This window comes from Bos mutus, chromosome 15 (genome assembly GCF_027580195.1).
Source record: "Bos mutus isolate GX-2022 chromosome 15, NWIPB_WYAK_1.1, whole genome shotgun sequence".
NCBI classification, from domain to species: domain Eukaryota; kingdom Metazoa; phylum Chordata; class Mammalia; order Artiodactyla; family Bovidae; genus Bos; species Bos mutus.
Window position 1 is genome coordinate 59,058,371 of NC_091631.1, and position 21,951 is coordinate 59,080,321.

The following is a 21,951-nucleotide window of genomic DNA, read 5'->3' on the forward strand; positions in this document are numbered from 1 at the left end:
CTCTTTTCCTTCCTCCTCTCTCTAACTCCTATGCCTCCCACTTCATAAGCTTCCACTCTTAGAACCGGGATTTGTTCTGTAAAGAAACAGCCCCATTTGAGATTCTAACCGAGGATGATAAAGAAAGCGCCACATCTGATCTTGATAATTAAAGTCAAAAGCTCTCTTCTATCAAGATTCCTAGTCACCTTGGAGAGGGCTTGATCTCTTGCAACACTAGACACTGTCAACCTCCCTTGTTGAAAAAGTCTTATTACTTTGGCTTTAAACACACACACACATACACATGGTGTTTCTCATTCTTTTCTTCCCTGTTCTCTCCCTCTCTTGCCAGTTTTTCCTCTTCCATTGTCTTACCTTTTAGTGGTTCCCCAACACAGGGACAGTGATGACTTGACAATCATGGGTGCGCACGTGCTAAGTCGCTTCAGTCATGTCCGACTCTTTGCGACCCTGTGGACCACAGCCTGCCAGACTCCTCTGTCCATGGCATGCTCCAGGCAAGAATACTGGAGTGGGTTGCTGTGCCCTTCTCCAGGGGGTCGTCCCAACCCAGGCATCAAACCTGCGACTCTTATGTCTCCTGCATTGCATTGGCAGGCAGGTTCTTTACTACTAGCGCCACCTGGGAAGCCCATGACAATCACAGGGTTGTTGTGAACATGAAATGTAATTAACAGAACTCAGTTTTAGCTGATTGTTGCCTTGCAGAACATGAGCTGAGTGTTGCTAATATTTTCTGAATTTTTTCAAGAGCACCTAGATTTTTATGTAAATTATCTTGATTTTTAAGGTTGCCAACAAGTTAAAAAAAAAAAAAAAAAAAAAAAGGTGTTTATGTTGAAAAATGCCTGAATTCACTCTGTGGGCCATCGTTTACAACCCAGCTCTAGGATATTTGGATAACACTGCTTATGATTCTTGTGTGCATGTTGAGGCTTACAAGGACTACACCTGTGAACTCATCTTGACCATATTCTATGTACCTGGCACAGTGTCTGGCACATAGCAGGCACATAATAAATACACATTGAATGAACAAGTTGCACGGATGTCTCCCTTTATAGCTAAACTTACTCACTGTTAGTCAATCTAATAGTTGGCAAAACCTTTTGCTTTCATTCTTAGATTGGTTCCTGTTAAAGGTCTGCTATTGGTATTTTCCAGCTGTTACATGTTGCTATTTTTAGTACTTTGCTTTATGGTTGGTTTCAAAATATTCTGGATACATCCTGCTTGTGTCAAGGCATTGTCATCACACTCCTTCCACTGCCCTGTCATCACTTTTGTTTTTTGGCATCACCCTTTTCTACAACATAACATTCCCAGGACAGGGGAAATGGTTTTTACTGTCTAAGGAATGACAGGACTAGCCTAGGATTGTTTCCTCCCCACCAGAGCATCTTCCTTGTAGGATGGTTGTTTCCAATTCTTCATTCATTCAAAGGTAAATCATCAAAAAAGTCATTGAAAGTATAATTGTGTGCCTGGCACAGAGAAGAAAAGGCAAATAAATCTAACCTTCAATTTCACAGAGCTTACAGGCAAGTAAAATAGATGATAAGAGAAAAGTGTATTGTGTGCTAGAAAGAGAAGAAACCATACACAGGAGAGGCAGTATAGCCAAGTGGTTAAGGCAAATGTTTAAGTGGTTCTGAAGCAAATTCCCCAGCTTTTCCAAGTTTGGCTTCACTACTTACCATCTGTTTAACAAGTTATTTAAGGTCTCTGTGGCTTGGTTTCTCCATTTGCAAAGTAAGGTGTGAGGAATCTACCCTGTAGGATTTTTATGAAGATTTATGTAACTTAGTATGTGTAGAATGCTTAGCACAGTGTGGTATAAAGTAAGTGCTCAATAAACATTATCTGTTACTACTGCAGAATGTGTGCTTAACCCCGTGTGTGTGGTGATTGGTGTGCGGAGGTTAAAGAGGACTAAAGTCAGGAAGATTTCCCTGATTTAATTATTAACCTAAGTGTTGAAGATTTATTTCTGTAACAAATATTCATTGGTTATTTACTATGCACCCTGCACTAGATAAGTAAGTTTAAAGCAAGAGGTTGGAAAATATGGAAATAAAATTTCCCAGGCAATGGGAACAGCCCGTTCAAAGTCATGAAGATGTGAGAGGTCAAGATAAGTTCAGTGAGAGGGAGAAAAGGGTGAGAGGTGAAAAGGCGTAAGAAATGAGAAAAGAAACTACTGAGGACAAGAGTTTCAAACTGTACTGACATCTGTAGTACAACTTTTGAAATTCATTCCATAGACACAGCAGGCCAAAGAAAGTTTTAGCAGAGAAGTGATATTATCTGATTTGTGTTCTTCAGTCAATACACTGGTGATCATATTAATCTGAGCAAACTCAATTTTATTTAGGAAGTGAGACCTCCCTCCAAACTCCTTACAGGAGAGGGGTAGGATGGTTTTCTATGCAAATCAAAACCAATGGATTTTGAAATAAAAGCACTCAGAAAGTAAGAAGTAAAAGTAGGTTTCCCATATATGCACTATAAGGACTTCCCTCGTGGCTCAGACGGTAAAGCGTCTGCCTACAATGCGGGAGATCTGGGTTCTATCCCTGGGTTGGGAAGATCCCCTGCAGAAGGATATGACAACCCACTCCAGTACTCTTGCCTGGAAAATCCCATGGACAGAGTAGCCTGGTAGGCTACAGTCTATAGAGTCGCAAAGAGTCAGACACGACTGAACGATTTAACTTACTTACTTACTTATATGCAATATAAATACTACTTTGATTTGGAGCATGAGGTATATATCTCAAAATAAACACCTGATAATACACAAGGCTCTCAATGCAATGAGGCTTCCCTCCTGGCTCAGTAGTAAAGAGTCTGACTGCCAAGCAGGAGACGTGGGTTAGATCCCTGGGTCGGAAAGATTGTTTCAAGGATATAGCAACCCACTCTAGTATTCTTGCCTGGGAAAATTCCATGGACAGAGGAGCCTGGCGGGCTACAGTCCCTGGGGTTGCAAAGAGTCAGATATGACTTAGCCAATGAGCACACACTCAGTGAAATAATCAAGTCTAGCCTGGCTCTTCTGGATCTATTTTATATCCCTTTTGTGTCTCATTCATTTATTGAATCAACATTTAATGTGCCAGACACGGCTATAGGCACTTGGGATGAACAACAACAACAAAGAGTTCTCGTCTCTAGAAGACAATAAGCCTTAAACATAACATGTAAATTACATTAAATATTTTTTAATTCTTGAAATTAAAAAACGAAACAGTAAGAAAAACTGAAATCACCCATGCAAGATAGGAATCATAATAGCATGGTTTCAACAAGGAATGAAAAGAGGTGCAAAACCCCCTGCAGTGTAAAGTGTAAAATTCCAAAAAAACCTCAAGGGTGAATGCAAAGCCCTGTCTGGACATGGCTCTAAGCAGCAGAGTCACCCTGAAAATCTGTGTCTGTGTGGGTGTATATAATTTACATATATATATATATATATATCTGTGTGTGTGTGTGTGTGATTTACAAAGCCGATGTAACAAGCCTACTTTAAACAATGTGATATGTGCAAGGCATAAAATGGACTGGACTATTTTCTCCCCTTATTTCCACAATAACAATTGTGGGGTTAGTGGTGATGGTAGTGTGTGGGTGTGTTTTGGACAGCAACTTTTGCTTTGGAACAGTGCTGGCCAGAACCCTATTCTTCTATAATCTGACTCGATAACAGCCCAATCCGGCAGGAACCGCTGTTTTTTCTTACCACAAAAACAAACCTCTTCCACAAGCTAGTATCCTCGAGCTGCGTCCTTCATCACCAAACCATCCTTTATGGAGTCCTGACTCCAAGGGAAGAATGCCACCTACCGAACCAGCCTCCCTAGTCAGCCAGTCCTGCAAAGTACGGCGGTGCTCAACTCAGCCCGAGTAAGCTCCAAATCCCTTCCCTCTGATTATTCTCTGGCCTTTAAAAAATTTGCCACTATTTGGGCTGACAGGAAGTTATGCTCTCAGCGCAGATATCTGATAAACACTTCCACATATTGTAGCCTTCTCAACAGCTAAGCCAAATTTCAGAGCCCTCTCTCTGCCGCATTTTCCTTAATTGAGCTTACACGCTTGGAATGCCCGGGTTTCTGCAGCCTGCAGACAGCGGAAACCGCCGGTGCAAATCGTGCGGGGGCTGCCGCCGGGGTGCAAATCGTGCGGGGGCTGCAGAGCCCGCGCCGGTCCGGGAGCAGGCCAGCGTGCGGGACCGCGGGCTTCCACTGTGCGGCCCTCAGCGACGTGCGCCTCCATCCCCGGCCTCCCCGCCGGGGGAGGGGCGGGGGACCCCGCCGCTGTCGGCCGAGAGCGAGGCGGGAATCGCCGCCACTCCTCCGTTCAGGCTGAGGTGGCCACAGCCGCGCCGCCGCACGCGGTGCCGCGGGGCGGGAAGGGATGGAGCCGGGTGCAAGTGGTTCGAGCGCCTGCAGAGGCGCGCGTCCGCGCTAGAGGCCCGCGTTCGTGATACCGCCCGGTGAGCTGACCGCACTCGGAGGCGCGGACCGAGGTCAGTCGGTCGCCCGTTCCCTAATATAATATCTAGGAAGGCGCGCGCCGTGGCGCGCCGCGGTAAGGGTCGGCGCTGTGTGGGCCGCGGCCGGGGGCGGGTCCGGCGCTGGGCGCCAGGCGCCGAGGGGCGGGCCCGAGGCGGGGCGGCCGCGGAGCTGACGGGCCGTCGCCGCGGCAAACCCTGCGGCGGCGGTACATGGCCCCGACGGGAGGCGCGCGGCTCGCCCCCGGAGCCCGGCTCGCCGCCTGAGCGCGGCCGCCCGTCTCGGTCCCGCGCGCCCTCGCCTGTCCGGCCGCCGTCCCGCGGACATGCCAGCCTAACCTCCTCCTGGGCTGGGATTTGCTCTCAAGCGCTCTTCATGGAAGCGATGTCCCCCCAGCAGGAGACTCTAGGGGGACAGCCGGGGCGCTCCTCTTCCCTGACAGGAGTGTCTCGGATCGCAGGCGGCCCCGGCACGAAGAAGGTGAGGACGCCGAGCGGGGCCCCGCCGCCGCCCGCGCGCGCCCTTCGCCGCTGCGCGGGTCGGACGCCGCGGGTATTTAACGCTCGAGGCTCGAGACCCGCCGCGTCTGTACGAGGCCATGCCTGCCTTCCCGTCTCCCCAGGTCACCCCGGCACCCCCGGGCTCGTCGTGTCTAGAGTCAGTGTCGCTCTCCTAGTGAGCCGGGCGGCCGCCCTCTCCGTCCTCATCCGCCGCCCTCCTCCCTCAGGCGGGGCTCGCGGGCCGCTTTTGCGCCATCGCCCTCCCCAGCCCCGCCGGGTGCCCGGCCCCGGGGTTCCCCGAGGTCCCTCAGGCGCTCATCGGCACCTGACGGGGTCAGCTCCGAGATCGCCAGGGCCGAGGCGATCCGCCCTGGCGCGGCGACCGCGCGTTGGGAAGGTAGGCGGCCGGAGAGCAGCGCCCGTGGGGCTCTCAGCCCCTCACCTGGACGCGGCCCCGCGGCCGCTCCGCGGGGTTTTGCAGGGCGAGGGGCGGCCGGGTGGGGTGCTTGCAGGCGGGGGAACGAGACCCGGAATGACCCCGGGTCACTGCAAGGCGGTGGTCAGCCTTTGCAGCTGTGCTGGGGATGCTAACGGTTGACGCCCGGGGACGCGGAGGGCCAGTTCGGCTGGGAACCGGACTGGAGGGGCAGGTGGGCGGCGGCGGTGGGGCCCGCAACCTGCGCTCGTCCGCTGGCCCCCGGGGCTCCGTGGGGCCGTGTTGCGGGAGGTGCGCGCGGCCCCTGTCAGAGCCGGGAGCAAGGATGCGGGCAACAACTTGTAGCGTTCCTTTAGGATAAACGCGGCCGCCGAGCGGCGTGCTGACTCCAATCGGGTCAGGTTTCTTTGGAATGGTTCCCTCAGCAAGTGCAAGCGGTCGCGAGCTGCCGGCCTCTGCGGCTTGGCTCTCGGAGGAATTGATTTGGGTGTTTCTAGCCTTTTCTGCTCTCGCTCCTCCCCTCCCCCTTCTGATATTTGGCCGTTTTTGCTCTGTGTCCTGGTGGTGACCTTCCAGCTTCTGTTGGGGGAAAACAAAAGAAAAATGGGACTAGCGGGATAATCTAAGTCATCCTTAAAAAACATCTTGAGGAATGCTTCAATACGTTTGTATCATTGGAACCTTAAGGGGCTACGCAGGCTCCCTCGTTGTCCGGATCTTACTGCCTTTCATGATTTTGCCCAGCAGAATCCTGGGTTGGCTGGAGGTCAGTAGAAAAGAAGTGAGGTTGGTGCGGAGTGTAGAAGTTTCTGTGAGCACCCAGGGACCTTGACCCTGTTGCAGAGCCATCTAGGAGTGTCAGTGAACTTGAGGATGTATCTGCTGTAGTGCTGGCTCTGTCTTTGATATATGGAGGCTGCGTTTTGTCCTTGTCGCTTTTCCCCTTCAGATATGCAGAGAGAGAGAGAGAGAGAGAATTTGCTAGGTTGGCATTGTATGACTATTCAGTAATCAACATAGTTTAAAAGCAAATTTTATTCTTGTAAACTTAAGAAATAGGGGAAAATAAAGTATTTGTATGCCAGAACACATCTCATCTTTTTTTTTTTTTTTTTGGCTAATGGTAATTAAGCAAGAAAGCATGAGAGTAGCTTGACCAATCAAGAAGTATTTCTTCAATAAATGAAAGATTGTTGTGCATCTTAAGCCATTTTTGTCCTGCATTATAAAACGTAATGATTTGTCACACTATCAATCCAGTCTTTTTCTTTTTCTTTTTTAAAAAAGGAAATAGGTTTTGCCTGCTTGGTCTTTCTACAGCTTTTTACTCCCTTTAGGGCAAAAGCAAAATTGAAGACTTGTGTTTATTGAAGAACTGCTTTTTATATTTTTACTTTTAATATTTTAACATATATTATATATTTTCTTTTAATATTTTTCCAGAAATGTGCATCTCTGCCTGTTTTAAATGTGAGTAGGTGTATGTTTGATTTGAGACCTCCATAGCAATAGTAATTAATTATAATAAAATTTCCAAATTGTAACTCAGAATCATTGCCATTTACACTCTCATGGACCACAATCTTCTTGTATCCCAAATACTCAGCAGATTGATCTTTTTTATGTTTCCTCTTACCTTTTTAGTGCTTGGTAGTCCTAGTGAATCATGAGACTTATTTCTTAAAATGTCTACTATGCTGTTGTACTACTGCTGTTAATTACTGAGACTTGGATCAGTGTTGTTGAAATTGTCAGTTGCAGTCAGCATTTTAAAAAATGAAATAGAACAGAAAGTATTGGCACAGTAGTAGGGGTAAAGATTGCTTTGTATGACTTTTTGCTCTGTTTTATTTATGTATATGTATGTGCATTTGGGGTAGTGGAGAAAAATGTGTTTCTTACTGAATATTCAGCATTTTTTAAAGACAATGTTATTGGCCAGACTACTGTATGGAATGGGTTCACTTGGCTTTTAGTCCTATCTCTGTTACTATCTGAGTGATGTTGAGGAAATCACTTGCTTTAGTTTCCTCATTCGTAAAAGGAGTATCAAAGAGAAGATAGTGGTGAAAGTGCTTTGAAAAGTGTATATAGCAGACTATTACATCTTTTACTTTATGAAAACAAGTTGATCTTAATTAATAGTCCCTGAAGGACAAGCAAAACTGTAGCATCTTTCAAACTAGTCATCCTGAAAATTAAAATCCAGTGGTACTGCCGTTGTGTAGAATATGGTTCATATTCCTAGGAACTACTATTGAAAAGGCAGTTTTGCACAGTGTGGTGAAATTTGGAGTTTGATGACCTGGTAAATAGATGGGGAAACAGTGGAAACAGTGTCAGACTTTATTTTTGGGGGCTCCAAAATCACTGCAGATGGTGATTGCAGCCATAAAATTAAAAGACGCTTACCCCTTGGAAGGAAAATTATGACCAACCTAGACAGCATATTAAAAAGCAGAGACATTACTTTGTCAACAAAGATCTGTGTAGTCAAAGCTATGGTTTTTCCAGTAGTCATGTATGGATGTGAGAGTTGGACTATAAAGAAAGCTGAGTGCCAGAGAATTGATGCTTTTGAACTGTGGTGTTGGAGAAGACTCTTGAGAGTCCCTTGGACTGCAAGGAGATCCAACCAGTCCATCCTAAAGGAGATCAGTCCTGGGTGTTCATTGGAAGGACTGATGCTGAAGCTGAAACTCCGATACTTTGGCCACCTGATGCGAAGAGCTGACTCATTGGAAAAGACCCTGATACTGGGAAAGATTGAGGGCAGGAGGAGAAGGGGACGGCAGAGGATGAGATGGTTGGACGGCATCACCGACTCGATGGACATGGGTTTAGGTGGACTCCAGGAGTTGGTGATGGACAGGGAGGCCTGGCATGCTATGGTTCACAGGGTCGCAAAGAGGCGGACATGACTGAGCAACTGAACTGAACTGACCTGGTTCAAGTCTACATTGTGTTTGTACTAGCCTTCAAATCTAGGTCAGTTACTTAACCTTTCCAGTTTCCTATTTGTAAAATGAAAATAACAATAGTATGTAACTCTCAAGATAGAAAAATTTAATGTGAAATGGAGTGAATATTAGCATATGTTAGCTCTTATGTTTGTACTTCCCACCGTGTTTGTAATTCACACTACTTTGTCCCAGTTGTTTAAGCCAAAAATCTGGTATTTATGTCCTCAGTCTACAACAACCATCGGAAATGCTCGTCCACTGTCACTTCAAAACATACCTTGAATTTCTTCACTTCATCTCCACTGCTGTCATTGTAGTCCAAGCCAAACCACTATCATCTCTCACTTAAACCTTTGCAGAAATCCGCTAACTTGTCTAACACCTTTTTGGTTTTTACCTGACCCAGTCACCATTTAGAAGCTCCAGAGTGATCTTCAAAAATGTAAATTGATCATGTTTCTAACTGTGTAAAATCGTCTTGTGGCTTTCTGTCATATTTAGAATAAAACTGAAACTCCTCTTTTTAGCCCTCCCTACTCCTCTCACCTCATCTGCCTTTCCTGCTTTGTTTGTGTATTCTCCAGCCACATGGGCCTTCTTTTTCACACATCGAGTCATCAAATCCATTCTGTTCTGAGGCTTTGGTGTTGCTATTGTCTTTTTTTTTGCCACAGATCTTTGCAGTGTTGATTCTTTCATGTCGTTCCCATCTTAGGTTCTCCCAGAGGCCTGTTCTGATTACCCAAGTGGAAGTTGCCCCTCAGTCATGCCCTGTGCCTTTTGTTTTGTTCTTATCTCAGTATTCAGTCTTGCCTTGTATATTCTTATTTCCTTCTTGGTTGTGTTACCTGAACCGCTCACCAGATTGTGAACACCATGAGACTAGGGACGTTTTCTGTGTTGTTCAAGGCTGCTGCCTCAATTCCTAGGACAGTGCTCCATATTATGTGTGTGTCAGTCGCTCAGTCGTGTCCAACTCTTTGTGACCCCACAGACTGTATCCCTCCAGGCTCCTCTGTCCATGGGATTTTCCAGGCAAGAATAAGTTGCTATTTCCTTCTCCAGGAGATCTTCCCAACCCAGGGATCGAACCCAGGTCTCCCACATTGCAGGCAAACTCTACCATCTAAGCCACCAGGGAAGCTATATATTAGGTACTTGTTAAATATAAGCTGGGTTATGTACAGCAGTCAGCAGGAATAGATATGACCCTCTTGTTCAGGGTTTATGATTTATAGCAAGATCAGCAAATCTTTTCAGAGAGCCAGATAGTGAATAATTTAGGTTTTTAGACCATAAGGTCTCTGTTGCAGCTACCTACTATGCCACTGTCATGCTAAAGCATCCATAGACAATGTATAAATAAGTGGGCATAACTATATTCCAATAAAACTTTATTTAGAAAAATAATAGGTAAATCTGTTGTGTAGTTTGCTGACGCCTGGAGCATGACTGTTAACTGGAACTTTCAACAATGGCAAAACCAGTCTTTATTTACAATGTCCAATTTAATGGACACTAGCTGTTACGTTGGAGAAGGCGATGGCACCCCACTCCATTACTCCTGCCTGGAGAATCCCATGGATGGAGGAGCCTGGTAGGCTGCAGTCCATGGGGTTGCAGAGTCGGACAGGACTGAGTGACTTCCCTTTCACTTTTCACTTTCATGCATTGGAGAAGGAAATGGCAACCCACTCCAGTGTTCTTGCCTGGAGAATCCCAGGGATGGGGGAGCCTGGTGGGCTGCTGTCTATGGGGTCGCACAGAGTCGGACATGACTGAAGTGACCTGGCAGCAGCAGCAGCAGCAGCAGCTGTTACGTAGCTATTGAGCTCTTGATGTGTGGCTGGTACAACTGAGCAATTAAAAAATTTTAACAGATTTTTGAGGTATACTTGGCATACAATAAGCTGTACATGTTTAAAGTACATAAATCAATAGATTTTGGCACATTATACAACTCTGATACCATGACCACAGCCAAGATGATGAACATATTTATCATTCCTTAAAGTCTCCTCATGTCCCTTTCTAATCCCTTTGTCCCCTCCCAATTTCTAGGCAACCACTGGTCTGCTTTCTGTCACTATTGGTTAATTTGCATTTTAAAGAATTTTATGTAAATGGAATCATACTATGTATTCTTTTTGTCTGTCTTCTTTAATTCAGTTTAATTATTTTGAGATTCACCCATTTTATTTGTGTGCAGATCAGTACTCAGTAGTATTCTATCATGTGGATAAAGCACAGTTTGTTTATCCATTCACCTGTTTATGGCTATTTTGTTTTTTTCCTGGTTTGGGATACTATGAACAAAGCTGCTCTGAACATTCATGTACAAGTCTTTGTATGGACTTGTTCTTTCACTTCTTTTGGAAAAATACTTAAATGTTGAGCCTGGGTCATAATTTAAGTGTATGTTTAACGTTTTAATAAACTGTCAAATTATTTTCCAAAGTGGTTTTACATTCCCATTAACAGTGCGTAAAAGTCCAATTTCTCTACATCTTCACCAACACTTATTATCTGTCTTTTTTATTTTGATCATCCTAGAGGATAGAAGGTCTTCCCTGGTGGCTCAGTGGTAAAAAATCCATCTGCCAACGCAGAGATACCAGAGATGCTGTTTCGATCCCTGAGTTAGGAAGATCCCCTGGAGAAGAAAATGGCAACCTACTCTAGTATCCCTGCCTGGGAAATCCAATGGACAGAGGAGCCTGGTAGACAGCAGTCCATGGGGTCACAAAGGGGTCAGACCCAACTTAGTGACTAAATAAAAACAGAGGGTAGAAAGTTGTATTTCATTTTGGATTTGATTTACATTTCCCTAGAGGCATCTGTTCCCATCACTTCATGGGAAATAGATGGGGAAACAGTGGCTGATTTTATTTTGGGGGGCTCCAAAATCACTGCAGATGGTGATTGCAGCCATGAAATTAAAAGACACTTACTCCTTGGAAGGAAAGTTATGACCAACCTAGACAGCATATTAAAAAGCAGAGACATTACTTTGTCAACAAAGATCTGTCTAGTCAAGGCTATGGTTTTTCCAATGGTCATGTATGGATGTGAGAGTTGGACTGTAAAGAAAGCTGAGTGCCGAAGAATTGATGCTTTTGAGCTGTGGTGTTGGAGAAGACTCTTGAGAGTCCCTTGGACTGCAAGGAGATCCAACCAGTCTATTCTAAAGGAGATCAGTCCTGGGTGTTCATTGGAAGGACTGATGCTGAGACTGAAACTCCAATACTTTGGCCACCTCATGTGAAGAGTTGACTCATTGGAAAACACCCTGATGCTGGGAGGGATTGGGGGCAGGAGGAGAAGGGGACGACAGATGATGAGATGGCTGGATGGCATCACCAACTCAATGGACATGAGTTTGGGTGAACTCCAGGAGTTGGTGATGGACAGGGAGTCCTGGCGTGCTGCGATTCATGGGGTCGCAAAGAGTCGGACACAACTGAGCAAGTGAACTGAACTGAACTAACTCTTTTACTGATGAAAAAGATCATGCAATAAAAAGATTCCAGGAAATGGGAGCAGTTGTTCAAAGGTCCTGAGGTAGCAAAGCACATAATATGTTTGAAGACCTAGTTTGTAAATGCTGTAAAAGAAGTCAGTCACTTAATAGCTACATTTATTATTTTAACCTCAAGGGGGATCACCTAGCTGGTTCATCCACCTTTCTTTGTTAGTGGGATGATTTGACTGTTTCTAAAAATAGAAAGTTTTCCGTAATTGAGGCTCTTGAAAAGAATAGACAGTAGATTTGTATGGTATTTTCTAAAAGTGTGATTCTAGAGTACAATATTAATATCAGCAATAGATAATGCATTATGGATAGAATCCTGGATAACATATCCTTGAGCGCGTCCCTGTTTGAATAGAACAGTTTTTGTGAAATGAAATGGCAGCACTTATTAGAATGATTTTAGTTAGGGATGATGATTTTTATAATTTTCAAGCCCCCAGACCCGTTGGTTTCACACACTAATTGAAAAGTCTTTAAATAAGATAGGTTTTGAGGAGGGAAGAGAGACTTGTAGGCACAGAAAATCAAAGCAAAAGGATTTAAAAATAGCTCCAACATTAAAAAGTATAACTGCTGCTGCTGCTAAGTCGCTTCAGTTGTGTCTGATTCTGTGCGACCCCAGAGACGGCAGCCCACCAGGCTCCCCCGTCCCTGGGATTCTCCAGGCAAGAATACTGGAGTGGGTTGCCATTTCCTTCTCCAATGCATGAAAGTGAAAAGTGAAAGTGAAGTCACTCAGTCGTGTCCGACTCCTAGCGACCCCATGGACTGCAGCCTACCAGGCTCCTCCATCCATGGGATTTTGCAGGCAAGAGTACTGCCATTATACACTTCATTCTGGCTTTTATTTCTACATTCTCTGTGTCCAAATGTGTTTATAGCAACTCATGGTAGAACACCCCTGAGAGCCAATTTTAAACCATGTGTGTGTCTTGCCCTGGGGTTTGAATGAAACATCTTGGTGAGTAAGACTTCTAATTCTTTGGAACTGAGAAAAATATTATGCCCATAGTTAAGCCCGTATCCTACTGAACACTTTGTGATGTTATTCACAAAGTGAGTGGCATAAAATCAGGTACCTGAGAGATTGTTTTGGCTAAGAGCAGTCTGGAAATACCAAAAACTGAAATAGATTTTGTTTCTAATCAGAAACATCCTCTGTTAAACTGGTGTGACCTCTGAACTTCTGTGTTTTGTTTTTGTTTCTTTGTTTGTAAAATGGGGATAATAATCCATATCCTGTATATCTCACAAGGTTGTTTTTTATGGGTCAAAGGAGAAAATATATAAAAACACTTTCAAAAAAATGCAGAAGCCATCAGGAATTTTTCACAAGTACCAGGTGAAAGTACCTATAAAGCAATAAAAAGAGTTTTATTTCCTTGGATTTAATACAAGAACATTTACATGCAAATGAGTGAATGCTATTTGTCTTATTCAGCTCAGGTTGCTGTAACAAAATACAGTCAACTGGAGGCTTAAACAACAGACAGTTATTCCCTGCAGTTGTGGAGGTTGTGAATTCCCATGATCTGGGTGCCAGCCAGTTCAGTTGCTGGTGAGAGTCTTCTTCTTGGCTTCCAATTATTGTCGTGTCCTCACATGGGAGACTGAGTGAGAAGAAAAGCAGTGAGGGAGATGAGGGAAAGACGGGGAGGGAGAGATGGAGATGGAGTTGGATATCTTTGGTTTCTTCTTACAAAGGCACTAACCTTGTCAGAGCAGCCCCACTCTCAAGACTTCATCTAAACCTAATTTCCCAGAGACCCCTGCCTCGTAGTAACGTTCCATTGGGGGTCAGCACTTCATCATATGGATTTAGGGGGCACAAGTATAATAATTAGATCCATAACATGCATCATCAAAGCAGTCACCCTTGAAGGTCATAAATATCAAATATTCTAAGGTAGAAGCTTGAGGAAAAAAGGTAAGAGTTTACTGTTTGTAATATATGGAAGAGGAAAGGAAAAGTTTTATAAACTTCTTTGAGTAAATGCCTCACTATACATAACATACGTAAGCTGCATGGTAGGCGTTGTTAATAATGCACTCTTAGAGGAAAGGCAGGGAGCCCTCCAGGGCTGTGTGTGGCAAGCAGCAGAGCTGAAAATTTGAACCCAGATTTTCCGACTCTGTTTCTCTTTCCAGCTAGACTACAGATGCATTTTCTATTAATTGCAACATAAGATGTAGGAGAGAGTAGATTTGAATTTTACATAACCAGTGGAGCAAAGCAGATCTGAGAAGTTTTTCTCCTGAGAGGTAATTTTGCCCTTCGGAGAGCAGAGTCTCTACCTTCTCTGTGTACCACTGAATATTACATCCAGTACCGCCATTAGATAAAGGTACCAGTCAGGGTTCTTCAGAGAAACAGACAGGGGTAGGAGTCCCTTGATTGCCATCCACAGGGAGGAAGGTGGTGTAGTCTTTCCTGAGAACCAGAGGAAATGAGATGCTCTAGCTGGACAGTGAGGGCGGAAAAAGGGGGCAAATTCCTCTTTCCTCCACTTCTTGTTCTGTAAAGGCGAATGATGAATGATTGAATGATGGGGAAGAAACCTGCTTTACTGACTGCTTATTCAAATGCTAACGTCATCTTGAAAATACCCTCACAGACACACCCAGAGATAATACGTAACCTGGGCGTGGCTGTGGACATGTTGACACATGTCAATAATAAGTAATAATAAGTTGACACAATATTAACCTTCATAGTAAATATGGACTAATAGTGACAATCAGGGACACAATCATTGATAATCTCTTTGGAAATTTGTGGTCATTTTGCTTTGCTATCTGTCATTTTCAGGTATTTTATATAAGGCGGTCATATTTCAGGCAGAGAAGGCAATGGCACCCCACTCCAGTACTCTTGCCTGGAAAATCCATGGACGGAGGAGCCTGGTGGGCTGCAGTCCATGGGGTTGCTAAGAGTCAGACACGACTGAGCGACTTCACTTTGACTTTTCACTTTCATGCATTGGAGAAGGAAATGGCAACCCACTCCAGTGTTCTTGCCTGGAGAATCCCAGGGATGGGGGAGCCTGGTGGCCTGCCGTCTATGGGGTCACACAGAGTTGGATACGACTGAAGTGACTTAGCAGCAGCAGCAGCAGCATATTTGAGGAGCTCTTCAGGAGACCTTCTTTCCATGCTGATATCTCAGTCCTGCTTGCTGTTGGAAATTTTGGCATGTTCTCCAAACTCAAAGAACTATATTTCAAGTTATGTGTGGGTGCACTGAATCCTGTGTCTTAGATGTTTCCACCATGGAAAATTGGGTGTGGGAAATGTAGCTGAAACTCTCAATTCAGTAAACATTTTAATACGATAAATCTTGAGTGTAAGAAAAAGCTTGCTTCCATAGTAAATTTTCACTTACGATGTGAACACAATAGTGCATTTTAACATAGCAAAAGAAAACTTATTATTTTGTGACTCTAACATTCATGTATTAGAAGAGAATACATTGTTTTTTATAAAATGAAAATTATATTTTATTTCTATACATCTATGTAAAAAATACTTGTCAACTTTGAAGATTGAGTCCTCAGAGAGAGTTGTAGCTTATTGACCAGAAATTCATAAGTCACAGATTCCTAAGCAGTGCAGTTGTTGCTTTTTGGTTCTGAAGTGAAGGTTGTTATGAAGCACTTTATCACTCTCCGTCCCTTCACTGTTCTAATTTTAGGATTTGGTGGAAGGTCTGCAGGGCAAGAGGTGGAATATGTTTAGTAGCCTGGGAGAAGTGAGACAGCTGATGGCACCTTCAGAAAAGGAAACCTTGAACTTGGATATTCTGGGTTCTGAATCCTTTCCCTCTCCTCATGCTGCCATCCAGGACTTGATGGCTGTTCCTTTGGACATAAAGTGGTCTTGTGCCTTATAGGGCCACATACCACTTAATGAACATACTGCTGCTGCTAAGTCACTTCAGTCATGTCCAACTCTGTGCAACTCCATACACGGCAGGCCACCAGGCTCCCCCGTCCCTGGGATTCTCCAGGCAAGAACACTGGAGTGGGTTGCCATTTCTCCAATGTGAAAGTGAAAGTGAAGTCGCTCGGTTTCGTCCAACCCTCAGCGACCCCATGGACTGCAGCCCACCCGGCTCCTCTGTCCATGGCATTCTCCAGGCAAGGGATACTGGAGTGGGTAGCCATTCTCTCTCCAGGGATCTTCCCAACCCAGGATAGAACCCCGGTCTTCCCCATATTGCAAGAGGATTCTTTACTATCTGAGCCACCAGGGAAGCCCAAAGAGACATTGCTGCAAAGGGGGCTGCTGCTGCTGCTGCTAAGTCACTTCAGTCCTGTCCGACTCTCTACGACCCCATAGACGGCAGCCCACCAGGCTCCACCATACCTGGGATTCTCCAGGAAAGAGTACTGGAGTGGGTTGCCATTGCCTTCTCCGCAAAGGGGGTTATGCATACTTATATGTACATAGAGTCATATACACAGTGCTTTGAAGATATATATGTACATTTTATTAGTGTGATTTGATGGAGTTTGGAGTTTCGTGACTCATATCCCTCAGTCTCCTGAGTATTTGACAAAAACCTCTGTTACATACTGAATGTTCGTGTCTCCTGAAACTCAAAGGTTGAGGTCATAACCCCCAGTATGATAATACAGTTGACCCTTAAACAATGTGGAGGTTAGACATTGTCACCCTCCATGCAGTCAAAAAATCCACTTAGAACTTGACATTGGACACTCTCTATCCATGGTTCTACATCTACATATTCAGCCAACCTCATATGGTATAGTACTGTAGTACATATTTATTGAAATAAATTCGTGTGGAAATGGACCTGTGCAGTTCAGATCTGTGTCCCTCAAGGGTCAACTGTATTTGGAGATAGGGGCCTTTGGAAAATAGTTAGCTTAGATGAGATCATGAGGGCAGAATCCCCATGTTGGGATTACCGCCCATACAAGAGACCAGAAAGCTTCTTCTCTGTGTCCCCCGTGTGAGGCTCCAACAGAAAGGCAGCTGTCTGCAAACTGGGAAGAGAGCTATCACCAAGAACTAAATCTGCTGACCCCCTTGACCTTGGACTTCTTAACCTCTAGAACTATGAAAAATAAGTGTGTGCCATGTAAATCACCCAATCTGTGTTATTTTGTTATATTAAGTAGCTTGAACTTACTGAATATCTTTAAAATGTACTTTCATCGAAGTGAGTTTGCTTTCCCATTCTGTTGCTATCTCAAGTGTTCTAGATCACTCGTGCCTAAGTATTCTAGGAACTCTAAGGTCCTATTGTGTACAGAAAGCCTTCGAGGTGAATGCTTAGTTGGGTGGTAGACACTGAAGCAGCCTGGGGTGGGGTGATGCTTCGCTTTTGTTTACTTACTGAAGACTTGGCCACAATGTGGGAGATTGGAAACGAGTTAGAGGAAACTCCCTTTTGTCAGCCACCAATAATGGGTCTTGTAGGTATCACGGCCCAGTGTGTGTTATAATTTTATATCAGTTTGATTTTCTTTCTCCAGGACAGGTTTAGATTAGAAATATCCAGCTGACAGCAGAAAAGCCCTATCAGTATGTCCGTGCTGGGCTGAGCAGCCTTGACCTAGTTTTGACAGACAGCTGTCACATGGAACAACTGAAAGGTAAAACCTGTTTCTGGGTGTCTGGTCACGTGTGTGTGGACTCTGAAAATGAAATCTGTGCGTGTCCACATCAGCTCATGTTTCAAGGGTCTGGACAGCTCAGCTGCTCTGTGGCCTTTTGCTTTTCCCGTTTACCTGGGTCCTAATTTATACCTAGGAGAGTTTCTGTATTTCCTCTTCTATGCTTACAGTCAATGTCTTGAACCTCAGCTTCCATAGTAGACTTTAATATGTTACAGTATATCTAAATCTGGTCAGACCTTGGCCTGGTTTTTATTCTTATTTGATACGCTGTGTTTTTTTTTGTTTGTTTGTTTGTTTGTTTTACCATTATGATGTTGGATTTGATCACTGTACTCTTCCCTTCTGCAAGAGTAAAGTGAGAGGTTGCTGCAAGGAAGAGTTTTCCAACAGCATCTGATACATTCAGCCCCTGAGCCTTCATGCAGGTGGATGGGCGCTGGAGCAACCAGAGAGCCCCTCTGTTAGAGTGTGGCATGGGTGTACAAATAGCAGCACTTCCTGTGGACTGTGATGTGATATTTTAGTGAAGCCCTGCCCTATAACAGGATTACTAGGGAGAGAGCATCAGTGATTGAACTTGCATACTCCAGGGTGATGCTGAAAGGGAATCATGACGCGAGTTTGAAACTGGTGGCTTCATCAAAGAAGAAAGTCCAGTCAATTTGAAGGCCCATAGTGGTACTTCAGATATCTATATGAGAGGAACAAATAAAAATGTAGAAGGGGAGTTCTACTATCCTCATATTTATTACATATGGTACTTACACGCTCTAAAGCTTTCCTCTGTATGTTATACTGTCATGGTGCGTTCCCTGTCAAAGGGCTTTCACATGTAAAATCTTATTCTTTGTGGTAGGTCAAACAGTTTTTGTCATTTTGCAGAGAAGACTCTGAGAAGTGACAGAACCAGCATCCAGAGTTTAGGTTCAATGCCAAGTGCCCATTCTTCTCCATTACATAGATCTCCTATTTATTTTATTTCCAAGTGCTTATCTCACAGAAACAGGAAATATGGCCAAAAGTAAAACGTTTCTTAATCTCAGAAAGAAATTATATCCCTTTATAGTAGTCTGTTCTGTGATGACATTTGCTTTAAATAAATGCCCAAACTGATTCTGGCTGGGATTATTATGAGTAAATAGAAGATCATACTCATCACTGGCCAAAGCGATGATAGTGGGAAGCTTTAGCTCGTCCAGTGGTCGAAACCTTGTGATAATAGGATGTAGATGCAAGGGGCAGGGGTAGAAATAATTTCCTTTTTGCCTTGCAGGGCCACTGTCTTTGGGGTATGTCTCCACAAGTTAGTGGTTCAGGTGTGTAGGGAAGACAAGAAACAGTTCATTGCTCACTGAATTGTTCAGATCACCCACAAAGGATTGAGTCGAATTTGAGTAAACTAAGTTGTAAATTTGATTAAGCATTTTTTTCTGTCTTTGAAACTTTAGAGTCTTAAAAGCTTTCCTCAAAGCCCTTAATTTAATACTGTGCTAATTTTAAATATTTGACTGGAGAATCCCAGGGATGGGGGAGCCTGGTGAGCCCATCTATGGGGTCGCACAGAGTCAGACACAACTGAAGCGACCTAGCAGCAGCAGCAGCAGCAGCAAATTTCACGCATTGGAGAAGGAAATGGCAACCCGCTCCAGTGTTCTTGCCTGGAGAATCCCAGGGACGGGGAAGCCTGGTGGGCTGCCGTCTATGGGGTCACACAGAGTCGGACACGACTGAAGCGACTTAGCAGCAGCAGCAGCAAATTTGACTTAAATTCGACTGAACTGCTTGAATTTTTTCCTTCATAAAGTAGCTGGAACAAAACAAAGTATGAAAAATTGCAGTTCACCTGACTTGACTCTTTCATCCTGGTTCTTTCTTTTGATAGGCTTTTTCCCCTTTACATCTCTTTGAGAACTAAGAATGACCAGATTCAGAGTGATTTCGCCATTCCAAAAATAGTTTTTTGTCTCCTGCATGATACTTCAAGGTTTCAAAAATAGTTCTTTGTCTCCTGGTTGATACAAAGTTAAAATTCCACTGAGAGACTACATATAGGTTTTTATATAAACAGTGTTTTATGCCTTGTTGAAAGTAAAAGAACAAAACTTTTTTCTTCCATAACCTGCTTACAACTTTAGATTCCTACGCAGGCACACTTGCTTTACCACCTTAAACTCTCAGATAAAGGTGAGAATTTACTAGGAAAATACTGGAGAAGTAGGGGAAGAACCGTGGCAAACCACAGTATGCAGGTCGGCATATTCCTCAGATCTCTCATGAGTTCAAATGAAGGGCCACTCAGACATTTTGTACAAAAATGTATTGGATAAAAAAAATAAGTAATTTTCATTTTCATGTATTATACTTCAGATGGTTGTTGTATGAACAAGGAAAAATATAGCTTCTGGCTGTGAACCAGTTTGCTGAGCTAGAGCTCAGTAGTTTAGTAGTTTGGTGGTTAGTTTTTGTTTTACTCATTTTAAGAGCTTTGGTGAGATATAGTTTATATAGCATACAGTTCAGTCAGTTAAAAGTGTATATTCAGTGCATCCATCACAATTTTAGAACATTTTCATTACCACAAAAAGAAATACTGCACCCCTTAGCCGTTACACCCCAATTTTCTCATCCCCCCAAACCCCAGGCAAGCACTAATCTACTTTTAGTTTCTATGGATTTGTTTATTCTGAATATTCCACTTAAATGGAGTCATATAGTATGTGATCCTTTGGGACGGAATTATTTTAATTATCATAATGTTTTCAAGATTCATCTATGTTGTTGCACTTTCGTTGCTTCTTTTATTGAAAAGTAATATTCTATTATTTTTTGCCTTTGACTGTGTGGATCACAATAAACTGTGGAAAATTCTGAAAGAGATGGGAATACCAGACCACCTGGCCTGCCTCTTGAGAAATCTGTATGCAGGTCAGGAAGTAACAGTTAGAACTGGACATGGAACAACAGACTGGTTCCAAATAGGAAAAGGAGTACGTCAAGGCAGTATATTGTCACCCTGCTTATTTAACTTATATGCAGAGTACATCATGAGAAACGCTGGACTGGAAGAAACACAAGCTGCAATCAAGATTGCCAGGAGAAATGTCAATAACCTCAGATATGCAGATGACACCACCCTTATGGCAGAAAGTGAAGAGGAACTAAAAAGCCTCTTGCTGAAAGTGAAAGAGGAGAGTGAAAAAGTTGGCTTAAAGCTCAACATTCAGAAAATGAAGATCATGGCATCTGGTCCCATCGCTTCATGGGAAATGGAGTAACAGTGGAAACAGTGTCAGACTTTATTTTCTGGGCTCCAAAATCACTGCAGATGGTGACTGCAGCCATGAAATTAAAAGATGCTTACTCTTGGAAGGAAAGTTATGACCAACCTAGATAGCATATTCAAAAGCAGAGACATTACTTTGCCAACAAAGGTCCGTCTAGTCAAGGCTATGGTTTTTCCTGTGGTCATGTATGGTTGTGAGTTGGACTGTGAAGAAGGCTGAGCGCCAAAGAATTGATGCTTTTGAACTGTGGTGTTGGAGAAGACTCCTGAGAGTCCCTTGGACTGCAAGGAGATCCACCCAGTCCATTCTGAAGGAGATCAGCCCTGGGATTTCTTTGGAAGGAACAATGCTAAAGCTGAAACTCCAGTACTTTGGCCACCTCATGCAGAGTTGACTCCTTGGAAAAGACTCTGATGCTGGGAGGGATTGGGGGCAGGAGAAGAAGGCGATGACAAAGGATGAGATGACTGGATGGCATCACTGACTCGATGGACGTGAGTCTGAGTGAACTCCGGGAGTTGGTGATGGACAGGGAGGCCTGGCGTGCTGCAATTCATGGGGTCGCAAAGAGTCAAACACAACTGAGCGACTGAACTGAACCTAACTGAACTGAATATTCTGTTTTATGAATGTATCATATTTTGTTTATGCAGTCTTCAGTTGATGGACATTGGTATTTTTTCTACTTTTTGACTATTATGAATAATGTTGCTATGAACATTCATGCACATGTTTTTGTGTGAACATATGTTCTCATTTCTCTTGGTTACATACCCAAGAGGAATTGCAAGATTGTATGGTAACTCAGTGTTTCACCATTTGCAGAACTTCCGAAGTGGCATCACCATTTTACATTCCTACCAGCCGTGAATAAGTTTAATTTCTCCACATCCTTACACTTGTTGTCTTTTTATTATCTTGATAGTAATTGATTATCTTGATAATAAGATATTAACTCATCTTGATGAGTATAAAGTGGAATTTCATAGTTTTAATTTGTGCTTTCCTGGTGGCTGACAATGTTGAGCATCTTCTCTTGTGCTTTTTGGCCGTTTATATCTTCTTAAAAGA

The 21,951-nt window shown here is 43.8% G+C and overlaps 1 protein-coding gene across 1 annotated transcript in view; it reads left to right on the forward strand.

Annotated features, from left to right (window-relative positions):
- The first annotated feature begins 4,734 nt into the window (after positions 1–4,734).
- ARHGAP20 (Rho GTPase activating protein 20) overlaps positions 4,735–21,951 on the forward strand; it is a 221,081-nt gene continuing 203,864 nt past the window's right edge. Inside the window, exon 1 of the mRNA XM_070384244.1 lies at positions 4,735–5,000. Coding sequence (XP_070240345.1) covers positions 4,896–5,000 — 105 coding nt within the window. The 5' untranslated portion in view covers positions 4,735–4,895. The remainder of the gene's footprint in view (positions 5,001–21,951) is intronic.